Below are 12368 nucleotides of genomic sequence, written 5' to 3'. Positions count from 1 at the left end.
GATGTCCTTCTTGAAGTGAGGCCTCCAGAACTGCACACAGTACTCCAGGTGTGGTCTGACCAGTGCCGTATACAATGGGACTATGACATCTTGTGATTTTGATGTGATGCCTCTGTTGATACAGCCCAAAATGGCATTTGCCTTTTTTACCGCTGCATCACACTGCCTGCTCATGTTTAGTTTACAATCCACAAGTACCCCAAGGTCTCGTTCACACACAGTGCTACCTAGAAGCGTATCCCCCATCCAGTAGGCATGCTTTTCATTTTTCTGACCCAGATGCAGAACTTTACACTTATCTTTATTAAATTGCATCTTGTTCTCATTTGCCCATTTTTCCATTGTGTTCAGATCTCGTTGAACTCTGTCTCTATCTTCCGGAGTATTTGCCAGTCCTCCCAATTTGGTGTCATCTGCAAACTTGATGAGTAGTTCCTCCACCCCCTCATCTAGATCATTAATAAACATGTTAAAAAGTACCGGGCCGACACCGAGCCCTGAGGTACCCCGCTACTCACCTCTCTCCAGTCTGATGAAACACCATTGACAACATCTCTTTGAGTTTGGTTCTCTAACCAATTCCCTATCCACCTGACTATCTGAAAATCCAGATTGCAGTCCTTCAATTTATCCATCAGAACATCATGGGGAACTTTGTCAAAAGCTTTACTAAAATCCAAGTAAATGACATCAACCGAATTTCCCCGATCCAGCAAACCTGTTACTTGGTCAAAAAAGGAAACCAGGTTGGTCTGGCAGGACCTGTTGGAGACAAATCCATGCTGACTTCCTTGGATCACCAAATTGTCCTCCAGATGTTTGCAGATCGCTCCCTTTAATATCTACTCCATTATCTTCCCCACAACAGAGGTCAGACTCACTGGTCTGTAGTTTCCTGGGTCATCCTTCCTCTCTTTTTTGAAGATCGGAATAACATTTGCTCTCTTCCAGTCCTCCGGAACATCTCCTTGATGGACAAGGGCTGTGCAAGTTCTCTGGAAAGTTCTTTGAGTACTCTCGGGTGCATTTCATCCGGACCAGAAAACAGTGAAAAATTAGTGAACTTCTTGGTATACATTAACACTTCTGAAAAACAACCTTGCAGCATTTTTTGATTGGAAATTAGATTTACCATGTCAGTCTGAAATTGTTAAGCTTGCTTTGGTTGCCTATTTTTCCTATATTCATAAAAAGGCAAGTAAAGCATAAGCTAGAAAAAAGTAGCCTTTTCTTAGCTGAAAAGTCACTTGATTAGATCTATAGATGTGAGGGCCTGGAAAAATTGGGGTGGGGGATGGAATTTTCCCAAGGCCTTAAAAAATTCTGATGGAAAATTTGGGGAGCAAAGAAAATAGGATTTAAAAAAAAAGTTTGGTTGAATAAAATGCTTATTAATATATAGCATGAAAAATTCTGAGGGCCCTTTCCATTGAAAAAAATTATGAAATTTAGGGAAGCGCTGACAAAATCTATGAAATACTTTCTTTCTGAATGAGAAAAACCTGGTCTTAAAAACAGTGTACTCAATACAGATATAAAGTATGAAAAAGTCTGAAGACTTTCTCACTGGGGAAAATAATCTTGTTATACTGCTGTAGACCATGAGTCCTCAGCTGGGTGTTGTCCACTGACACCTTTCTTGGTATCCACCAAGTGTTTTTAGAAAGTAAGTGGGACTATGTGCTCTTGCTACAGGACCTCTGATTGGACAGTGGAGAACTAATTGGCTGTGAAGTGAATTGTACATTGCTGGACAATAACTTTCTACAAGGGGATTACAATATTGGCCATTTTCTTTTCAGTCTTGTTCCTAAACATCCCTGAAATTTTCACTGGGCATTCTAGTATTCCCCAAGGTCTCTCTCAGTCTTGGTCTTAACCGATTCAGATCCTATCAACATATGTCTAAAGTTAGGGTATTGATGAATGTATCACCTTAATACTTACCAACACTGAATGTCATTTGCTGCATTGTTGCAGTCTCATCCAATTTAGACAGATCCTCCTGTAAGCTCTTTGTAATCCATCTCGGTTTTCAGCATCCTGAATACATTCGTTAGCATTGCACTTTAAGGCAGTAATACTTCCAAGTATCACTAATATGCCAGGTAGTATAGTTCTATATGCCAACTTAAGTTATAGTTATGTATTTTATATTGAATTATTACTTTACTTCATGCATGTGTGTATTGGGGAGAGGGAGAATACTGCCTATGTTTCAGGTTTTTCCCTAAAAAGAAAATTGGGAAGTTTTTAAAATTTATTTTTTTATTTTTATAATTAAATTTCTATACCACCCCTCTCGGTATTACTGACTCGGGGCAGTTTACATAATTTCAACAATAAAACAGCTCAAAAATTAATATTCCAAATAGTATAGCTCTGTATGAAACCTTAAGTTAGTAGCTTCCAAATTCCCAGGAATTTTGCCTCTCTTGTTTTTATCTCATCCTTCCTTTGAGGAGCTGAAGATGACATACATAGTTCTGTCTTTCTACATTATTTATCCTCACAGCAACCCTGTGGAATAGATTATACTGATTGATTGGACCAGGTCATCTAGTGAGCACCATGGCAGAGAGAGGATTTGAAGCTACATTCTTTTAATCTTAGTCTAATTACCAAATTGGCTCTCAGAAATTGTGCACTCTAATATAGCTCCTTTCAGGAGAGTAATTTTTGTTCTGGAAATAAGGTTGAAAAGCAGGATGCCTTCACTGCTTCTGTTCAGATTTCCACTCTCAAGCTAGACCAGTGCTGAAATTAGGGGGTAAAAGGTCAAAATTACTTGTAGAACAAGTAATCCCCAGGTGTCGTGGGTGAATCTGCTTTGCCTGATCCCTACCATGGCCAGCTACTCAAAGGAGCTAACAATCACCTTCCCTTTCTCTCCTCACAAAAGACACCCTGTGATGTAGATGGGGCTGAGCAAGCTCTGACAAAACTGTTCTGAGAACAGCTGCAACAGGATTGTGACTAGCCCAGAGTCACCCATCTGGCTGCATGTGGAGGAGTGGGGAATCAAACCTGGCTCACCAGGATAGAGGCTGCTGCTCCTAACCATTATACTTAGAAAATATTATAGAGAAGGGAAACCTGTCCCATCCAATTTTCTGATTTCTAGTCATAGCATTGCTTGATAAAGAATGGTTAAAAAAAAGAGTAATGTAGATGACAGGGTTATAGCCCCGGATTAGTCTTGAGCTCTCATATCTTCAGATTGGTGATGAAAAGGGTACCTGCTTTCACATACAGGCACAAAAAGTTATTTTTCTCTAGGCTATGATCATGATGGGATGTGAATTTGCTGTGATGGGTCTTCTTTTTGCTTTGGGGGAAGACCTCATTACTGAGGTATGTGCTGACCACCTCATACCAGCACCACACTGGAAAGCTTCTTCAGTGGCTTTAAGGTCTGCATCAGGTGTTGTTGTTGTTTTTTTGTACCCCTTCCAAAACTAAGAGAAGAAAAACAATTGCCTTTTTTCCTTGACATTCTCATTTGGCAGAATTAAAATGGCTTCCTTTTGAGGACCTTGTTGAGGAAGTATTTTGGTTTCTGTTCACAAAACAATGAAACATTTTAGGTGACTCTGAGGCAGTTTGTATTTGAGATGTTACACCAAATCACTTGATAGCCAAAAGCTTTGAAAATGAGGGTGTCTCTTGCCAATATTATGCTGAAAGCAGAAAACAAAAGAAGAGGAATCAGACTAATTATATTTTCAGTGAAGCTAAATTACAGGGAAGTAACTTTTCCCATCCATTATATACTCTTGAAATGAAAGGTTATAATAAACTGTTAGAAGTACTTATATACCGACACCATTCTCTTTAATCTCTTTTCGCTTGTGGTTTGTATTGCTTGCTCTTTAAACTGGACAAAATGTTCTCTCTAGGGTCTCCTGTTTTTCCAAGCAATCATGAACTCCTTAAATTGGATACAGGAACAATAGTTTCTTCCTTTAACTTCTTCAGTCCCCCAAAGTTCTAGTATAATGTGTAAGGAATTTCAACCCCAAAAGTGAAGTTGGATAGCTTTTAAGTGTATGGCAGCCTGTTGAAAAATTAATACAGCGACAGAAATCATGTTGTTGGATACAGGGGAGATTTTGCACAAAATAAAAGTCCCTTTATTTTGGGTAGAATTTTTAATTTTGTCCTTTAAAGGCATATTATGCAGCTCTGTAAATAAGCCAAGAGGGTAAACAACGGACTTGCAACTCAGGATGGGTGTCAAGACAGTTTAATTGAAAATGGATTCCGGTTTGGTTCATGCATGTATTGTATTTATCATTGGGCATGAGAGAAGATTTTGAGTTTAATTCAACAGTTTAGTTGTTTCCTGTGTAACCCTCTTAGCCGCCCTGAGCCTTCTTGCAGAGAGGGGCAGCCTATAAATTAAATAATAAAAATATTTTAAAGCTAAACTAGAAAATGTCGCTTTCTATATATTGAATACCGTATAGTTTAACTTTACCCCTGAAAGGCTGGTAAATGCTCATCTGAATGTGCAGCTAAATTTCACTCTTCCAGATTTAAAGGTGCGTACAACCTGCAGGAAATATTAGATCAGAAATGATTGTCACTGGCAAGTGGTTCATTAACATGAAAATTGTAACTATTACTAAACTGAGATGACTAGAGCGAGTCTGGAGGAAGACTCGTGATGAGGCTTCAAGAACATCTTATAGAATGTAGTTGAGAGTCTATGAAATGTCGGTGAGGTCAGTAAAACACAACTTTTACTCGGCTAGCATTGCGTCTGTTAACTTTTGCCCAGCACAATTATTTAGGATTGTTCTATTTCTCACCATTCTGGAAGAAGGCCGTCTAAACCAGGGGTAGTCAAACTGCGACCCTCCAGATGTCCATGGACTACAATTCCCATGAACCCCTGCCAGCATTCGCTGGCAGGGGCTCATGGGAATTGTAGTCCATGGACATCTGGAGGGCCACAGTTTGACTACCCCTGGTCTAAACACTAGCCGATGGGATGTCAGCTGTGAGATAATTGTGAGTCACTTTGCAGACAAAATCTCCACACTCCACCACAACCTCCTCCGATCTTAGATACAAAAAGAGAACTAGAGGCCTCTTGGCTGTCTTTGGAGTGAACACTGAGTAACTTCAGACAACTCACGCTGACTGAAGTGGACAAGATGCTAAAGGCAGAAAAGCCAACCCCCTGCCCTCTAGACCCATGCCCATCATTGCTGCTATAGACATCAGATAAAGGGAAATTTGGGGAGCAAAGAAAATAAATATGATTAAAAAAAATTGGTTGAATAAAATGCTTATTAATATATAGCATGACAAATTCTGATCGCCTTCCTGCCTACACCCCTCAAAGAGCTTTACGCTCCGCCAGCTCAACTGCCTGATAATCACAGGCCCTGAGGAAGCTCATTTGACCTCAACCAGGGCCAGAACGAGCTCCCAGAGGAGATCCAGGCCCTAACGGATATAAAACAATTCTGCAGGGGCTGCAAAAGGAAACTCTTCCACCAGGCATTTGTTTGAGGTCTGCTAGTTCCAACTTCTTTCCCTGGGTCCCTGAGCCTCCCTCTCATGATACTGAAACTAATGCCTGTACCGACCGTTCATGGGCCAACCAATATGTCTTAGTTATAAATTTATTGTTCTACTGTTTACCTTTTATTGTTTGTTTTTTCTTTGATTAATCATTAATGACTTCTCTAGATTGTTCCTCTTCCCATGTTCCATGAAATCTGCCCTGAGCCTCTGGGGAGGGTGGTATATACATATAATACATAAATAATAAATACAAGTTTTGAATGAGATCATGATCGTGGTAGTCTTGAGAAAAATATGAGAAGTCGGTTGCAAATGTAATGTGGCTTGCACAAGTTGTGATTGTTTTTATTGAAATTTTAAGTTACTTACAGTGCATTGCTTGTGTTCTTATTTATGTAATCATACCCATCTAGAAGAAGAAGAAGAGTTGGTTCTTATATGCCGCTTTTCCCTACCCAAAGGAGTCTCAAAGCGGCTTACAGTCGCCTTCCCTTTCCTCTCTCCACAACAGACACCCTGTGAGGTGGGTGAGGCTGAGAGGGCCCTGATATCACTGCCCGGTCAGAACAGCTTTCTCAGTGCTGGGGCGAGCCCAAGATCACCCAGCTGGCTGCATGTGGTGGAGCGCAGAATCGAACCCGGCATGCCAGATTAGAAGTCCGCACTCCTAACCACTACACCAAACTGGCTCTCCTACTGGATCTACTTCTCCCCTCATTCGTTCTTCCACTCTTGAAACTATGCCGTCTAGCACAACACCGTCTTGGAAATGGATCAAGAGTGAGAGAGCTTGTTAACTGCATTCTCTTGAAGCATCTAATACAGTTGCTGTTCTCCTAACTTGTGTTTCCTTATTACCTGTTCTTTTGCAGACCCTTCTGATAATCTGAGAGAGATTCTCCAGAATGTGGCCAAATTGCAAGGGGTTTCGAATATGAGAAAGCTGGGCCACTTGAATAATTTTACCAAGGTACACATTTTATTTTTGCCTTTATTACTCTTGCTAAAGAGATTTCCAGATGAATTAATTAATAATGTTCAGGTTAAGAAATATTGTTGAATTAATGTTGTGTTAATTGAAAACTAAACAACTTGGTCTTGATCGGTTTAAGCTGACATGGTTAATTGTGAGCTTTGATTGATGATGAGAAATATTTAGCGATCACGGTCTGTTTGAAACTGTCAATAGACGATTTTTATGTAATATAAAGCAACTAGCATCTGCAGCATTTTTGCTGAGCAAATTGTTCTTGAAATTGGCAGTCCTGCATTCCAAAACATGTTTGGACAAAGACAAGATGCCTTATGAATAAAGTCTTACAACAAAATGATGAACTTTGACATTTTGCTTTATTATTTGGGCATCAGTTTTTGTTTTGATTTGTTTTTTGTGAACTGTCAGTATTGTGTAATTTGTCCCGTTAGCTTTCTGTAGGATCTCCCTATTCTATAAATACGCTTTACATTTTGACTTGGGATTTTTTTTTCATATGAAAGAGGACATCGCTCTTCCAATACGAAAGAGCAAATTGTCTTTTGGTAGGATGGGCTGTGTGTGTTCTTGCAGAGCTAGATGCTTACAGTGTGATGACCCCTGGTGGAAATGAAGAGCATAACCTATAGACACACCCCCTTCCCTTCACAATTTCTGTTTGTGGAAATGGGTCACCAGCTGTCAGGGATGCTAGCTTTGTGCTTCACTGAAAGTTTGTTTGCTGAAGCCTTTCTGACTTGGAGGCCTTGTTTTTGTATCAAGGCAAGAACCATGAACAGAAAATTGACTCCAGGCTAGTTGATATCCCTGCTGTGTTTTCAGACTTTAACATGGGGTACCGTTTGGCTTTTCCTCCAACGGTCCTTATCATTGGAAGCATGAGCTGTTTCCATTTATTTAAATAGATTGTTCTGATATTGCCTAATTATAAAGATCAGTGGAACAGATAGCTAATTCTAATCATTGTTCTCAGCCATTCAAATAAATCCTTAGAAGTTACTAGACTATAAAGTTTTACTAGCCAAGCTGTATGCATACCTATGTTAGTCCTCTGAGGTGGTGGAGGGAATCACCAACTTTTTGGAAAATTTTGCTTTCTGATCACATGGAAACAATACTTGCCTTAATCAGTCAGGCAAGTGGCTTTGTATGTGATGCATTTCTCATTTATGAGATGTCGCGGCAAGCCCTGCTACTTGAGCGTGTTTTCCAGGGAGGCCCTAGTTTTAAGATCTGTGTAGGCATAGGAAAGATGAATTATTTTTGATGCTATAAAGGTAAAGGTATCCCCTGTGCAAGCACCAAGTCATGTCTGACCCTTGGGGTGATGCCCTCCAGCATTTTCATGGCAGACTCAATACGGGGTGGTTTGCCATTTCCTTCCCCAGTCAAGCTGGGTACTCATTTTACTGACCTCGGAAGGATGGAAGGCTGAGTCAACCTTGAGCCAGCTGCTGGGATCGAACTCCCAGCCTCATGGGCAGAGATGCAGACAGCATGTCGCTGCCTTACCACTCTGCGCCACAAGAGGCTCTTTGATGCTATATTCTCAGTTAAATATTGCAGCAGAAATCTACCAAACTTGGTTGTGGACGACAACATTTTATAGATATGCGGGATTCTGTGCTGAGATTCAGAAGTTTTACAGAGCAGTTCTGTTCACATGATTTATGAAGCAAGCAAAGCAATGAATCATTACAGTTATACTGACCGTATTCTCTGAATTAGTTATTGTTTCAGGGAGAACAAGTTTAAATAGTGAAGGCAGTTGTTTAAAAGAAAATGAAAAACCTGGTCATGTGTATTTCCAACCTTTGCTTGGAAATTACCATTACTGAATGAAATGGAGTATAGAATTGTGGCTAGAGTAGGTTATTAGCAACACTGTAGATACCTCAAGAGCTCTTTGGATGGACTGATCTTTGCTCCTCAGAGTTAGTGTGCTGTAGTGGTTAAGAGAGGCACCCTCTAATATGGAAAATCAAGTTTGATTCCCCTCTCCTCCATATGCAGCCAGCTGGGTGATCTTGGGCTAGTCATGGTTCTCTTAGAGTTGTTCTCACAGAGCAGTTCTTCTTGAGCTATGTCAGCCCCACCTAGTTCACAGGGTGTCTGTTGTAGGGAAAGAAAGGGAAAGGTGTTTGTAAGTCACTATGGGATTCCTTCAGGTAGTAAAAAGCAGGATATTAAAAAAAAAACCCAGGTCCTCTCATTTTGGGGAGCTTCTTTCTTTCGCTCCTTGTTATCTCCCCCTCCCCAAGGTAAGTGTTGGTTTCAGATTCTTTCTTTTTGCTGGCTCACATCTGGGTGCCTGTGACACCTCATGTTAGCTTTTGCGTAAGCATGCATATGATGGATTGAATGCCAGAGGTAGAACTTCCTTATCACCTTAAGCAGTTTTTTTCTGGTGGTCAACTGGTTGACAAATTTAGCTGTCAGCTATCAAGAACTGAACATAAATGAAGGGACTGGCTCCCTGAAATACAGTTCTTCTCTTGCTTCAGCCTAGAGAGTCTCTGCTGTGGAGCATCCTGGCTGTTCCACTGAATTTCCCATTTTCACAATATCAGTAGTTTTCAATGGACCCTTTTGCAAATGGGAGTTTAGTGGAAGAGATATTTCTCTCTGCAGCAAAAGCTGTCTAGTGTAAGAAGAAATCATTAATTAGGATCCAAGGCATTATATATTTAAAAAAAACAGAAAAATGTGTTAGAGGTGGTGGCTATGAAAAACTGTGAGCAGAATTCAGTTTGCAGGATGATTTATTCCGTCTTCCCCATCTTGCTGCCAATTTTGTAAATATACGTACAATAAAGAACTTGGAAGACTTATCCTTTTGATCCAGTGTTGTCCTCAAATGACTTTCACTGGCTATAGGGTGCTGAGCTTCATGTTAGGGCTCTTGTGTGATGCAGTTGTTTGAAGTATGTCCCAAGAATTATATCTCCTATTTAGGGAAAGGGAGAGGGAACTAGTGATGTGATCTCCCAGCCATGTGAGCGTCACACAGTTGTGTCTCTTGCTTGACGTGATTTCTCTATATCGAGTAACAAGCGTAGCTAATGCCTGACCAGCAGACGCTCAAAAGAATGTTTGTGGAGTTGCTATTAACACATTTTCACAAAGCATCTAATTGAGTTCCTTTTTGAATATTATCTTTTAGAAGACAAGCCTTGTAACATCAGAGGACAGTTTTGAAACAGAGCCAATTATTGGTGTACTAGAACAGCTAGAGTTTGCATGCTGTCTCAAAGAGGCTTACAGTTGCCTTCCCTTTCGTCTTGGAATCATAGAGTTGGAAGGGACCTCCTGGGTCATCTAGTCCAACTATGCAGGACACTCACAACCCTATCGCTCATCTACTGTCACCTGCCACCCCCTTGAGCCTTCACTGAATCAGCCTCTCCGTTAGATTGTCTATCCAGCCTTTGTTGAAAAATTTCCAAAGATGGAGAACCACCACCTCCTGAGGAAGCCTGTTCCACTGAGAAACTGCTCTGTCAGGAACTTCTTCCGGATGTTTAGTGATAGAGTATCTGATTTTTAACCTGAAGTCTTATATTCAGTGTTGATGAGGTGGGATAATGTTGAACTTTATGTATTCATTTCTTTAATTTATATAAATTCCTCTTGAGCCAGCTGCCTCTGGGTGGTGTACAACCTTGAAAATATATACTAATATATACTAATACAATATGGTATAATTAAAACAATACAATTATTCAATAAAATAAATATTGAAAGCTTCAGTTCTGATTTGTGACCGAAAGGTGACAGTGGCCCTGTTGGAGGGGGTAGGGGGAAGAGAGGGGGAGGGCAGAATGAGGAAGGCCCAGCCAGACTCCACTGAGTGGCCTCTGGGTTTGGCAGAAGGGCTCCATCTTGCAAGCCTTGTAGAACTCAGTACATTTTAGCAGGGCCCTGATACTATCTGGGAGCCCACTCTGCCAAGCGGGGGCCTGGGGCCGAGGCCAAGCATACTTCCTTAAGCCAGGAACTCTCAGCCAGTTGGCATTGGCTGATTACAATGCTTTCCAGAGGACTACTATCACTCACATGCAAGGTAGATTACACATAGTGAGTTAGTACAATCAACAGGATGAATGTTCATTGAACAGTGCAATGTAATTAGGGTTGCAGAACCAACCAGAAGTCTCAAAACAGAACATGCTACATTAAATGATGCAAAAATTGCATCATAGGATTTCATAGGATTTCATTTCAACAAGCTATATACAGTAGTATAGACTACAGTCCCTTTGTGAATCATGTAGTACAGCTGCAGGTGCAGAAGAGCAGTTTTGAATCATTCAGTTTTGCATAGTTTTCAGAAAGCCAGCAGAGTGGGAGCTTTCCTGACTTCCCCAGCCGAGACATTACATAAGGTGAGGGCCGCAACAGAGAAGTCACTTGTAGAGCAGTTGTTGATTTTGCCCATTTGCAGGTTAACACCTTCAGAAGGTTCAGATGAGCAAAACTGTCATGGTGGGGCACGGGGATGAGACCATCTTGCAGATATGAGGGTCCAGGGCCATGTAGGGCTTTGTATGTAATAGCCAGTACTTTAAATTGAGACTGTTAACTGATGGGAAGCCAGTGGAATTACTGCAAAATGGGCTTAATTCTGCCCCAGCTGGAGTTTTTGGATTGATTTTTAGGGGAGACAAATGTACGGAATCCATCTTTCAGGCTAAACTGAGCTGGAAGAAACATTGGGTTCAATATAACCCCAAGGCCCTTAACTGAGTCAGCAACAGCCATCTGAATTATCAAAAATGGGGAGCACAGCACCCATCAGACCTCCACCTTCCCACCCCGCATTACCTCCATCTTTTATAGGCATTTTTAAAGGGTTTATATGAGCCTCTTGTGGTGCAGAGTGGCAAGGCAGCGATATGCTGTCTGAAGCTCTGCCCATGAGGCTGGGAGTTCGATCCCAGCAGCCGGCTCAAGGTCGACTCAGCCTTCCATCCTTCCAAGGTCGGTAAAATGAGTACCCAGCTTGCTGGGGGGGTAAACGGTAATGACTGGGGAAAGGAATGGCAAACCACCCTGTATTGAGTCTGCCATGAAAACGCTGGAGGGCGTCATCCCAAGGGTCATACATGACCCAGTGCTTGCACAGGGGATACCTTTACCTTTACCTTTTTATGCTTTTTGTTTTCAGCCTGCCTCAGTGGAAAATGGACACTTTAAGAGGCACGGTGAAAACTATAGCTCTAAGGAATTTTTTTCTCCCTTTTTTCACTGACTCTGAGCATTCTAATTTTAAGCCACTTTCTAAGGCACGGTGACCTAAGCTGCTATGACTCAGCCCTTCAGCATGATTTAGGCTGTGGCTGGGAGTTGATAGTGAATGATGCGGGAAATGAAACATGAAGGCTTGGGAGCTAGTATCTCTACCCTAAAGTAATGCTTTGGCAATTAAAAAACGCTCTTCCAGGAATCCGTTGCTCTCTGCTGCATCAACAGCTGCCCCGATACCACTTAAATAACAGTAAATCCTCTAGACAGTATCCTTCCATCGATATTAAAGCTCCAGACTATTAATTCTAGGAATCAAAGAGCTGTGCCAGCCATTTTTATTTAGTTTTCACTTTTTCAGCTAATAGCTAGGTTGAGTAGGTAGTTTGCTTTGACAGAGGATACATTTAATGTGTTCCAATTAAATGCTTGACTTTATGTGTTTAAGGACTTGATGCGTTTGGGAGCATCCGAAGCCAGGGACAATGACTAGTTGATAAATGTTAGTAGCTTTTCTTACTCTTGCCTACCAAGACTTGACAGTTTTCTGCTTAAGGGATCCTTAAGCTGGTAGTTGCATGAGACAGGTTGG

General features: G+C 41.2%; 1 protein-coding gene across 1 annotated transcript in view; it reads left to right on the top strand.

Moving 5' to 3' along the window:
* The window catches only part of RICTOR (RPTOR independent companion of MTOR complex 2), an 82044-nt gene that overhangs the window by 15903 nt on the left and 53773 nt on the right, over positions 1–12368 (top strand). The window contains exon 3 of the mRNA XM_077347019.1: positions 6411–6508. Within this exon, the coding sequence (XP_077203134.1) occupies positions 6411–6508 (98 nt within the window). The remainder of the gene's footprint in view (positions 1–6410; positions 6509–12368) is intronic.

The sequence above is a fragment of the Paroedura picta genome, chromosome 7 (genome assembly GCF_049243985.1).
Source record: "Paroedura picta isolate Pp20150507F chromosome 7, Ppicta_v3.0, whole genome shotgun sequence".
Classification (NCBI taxonomy): Eukaryota; Metazoa; Chordata; class Lepidosauria; order Squamata; family Gekkonidae; genus Paroedura; species Paroedura picta.
The sequence above is the reverse complement of the archived record's forward strand: the minus strand, read 5'-3'. Positions and strand labels throughout refer to the sequence as shown.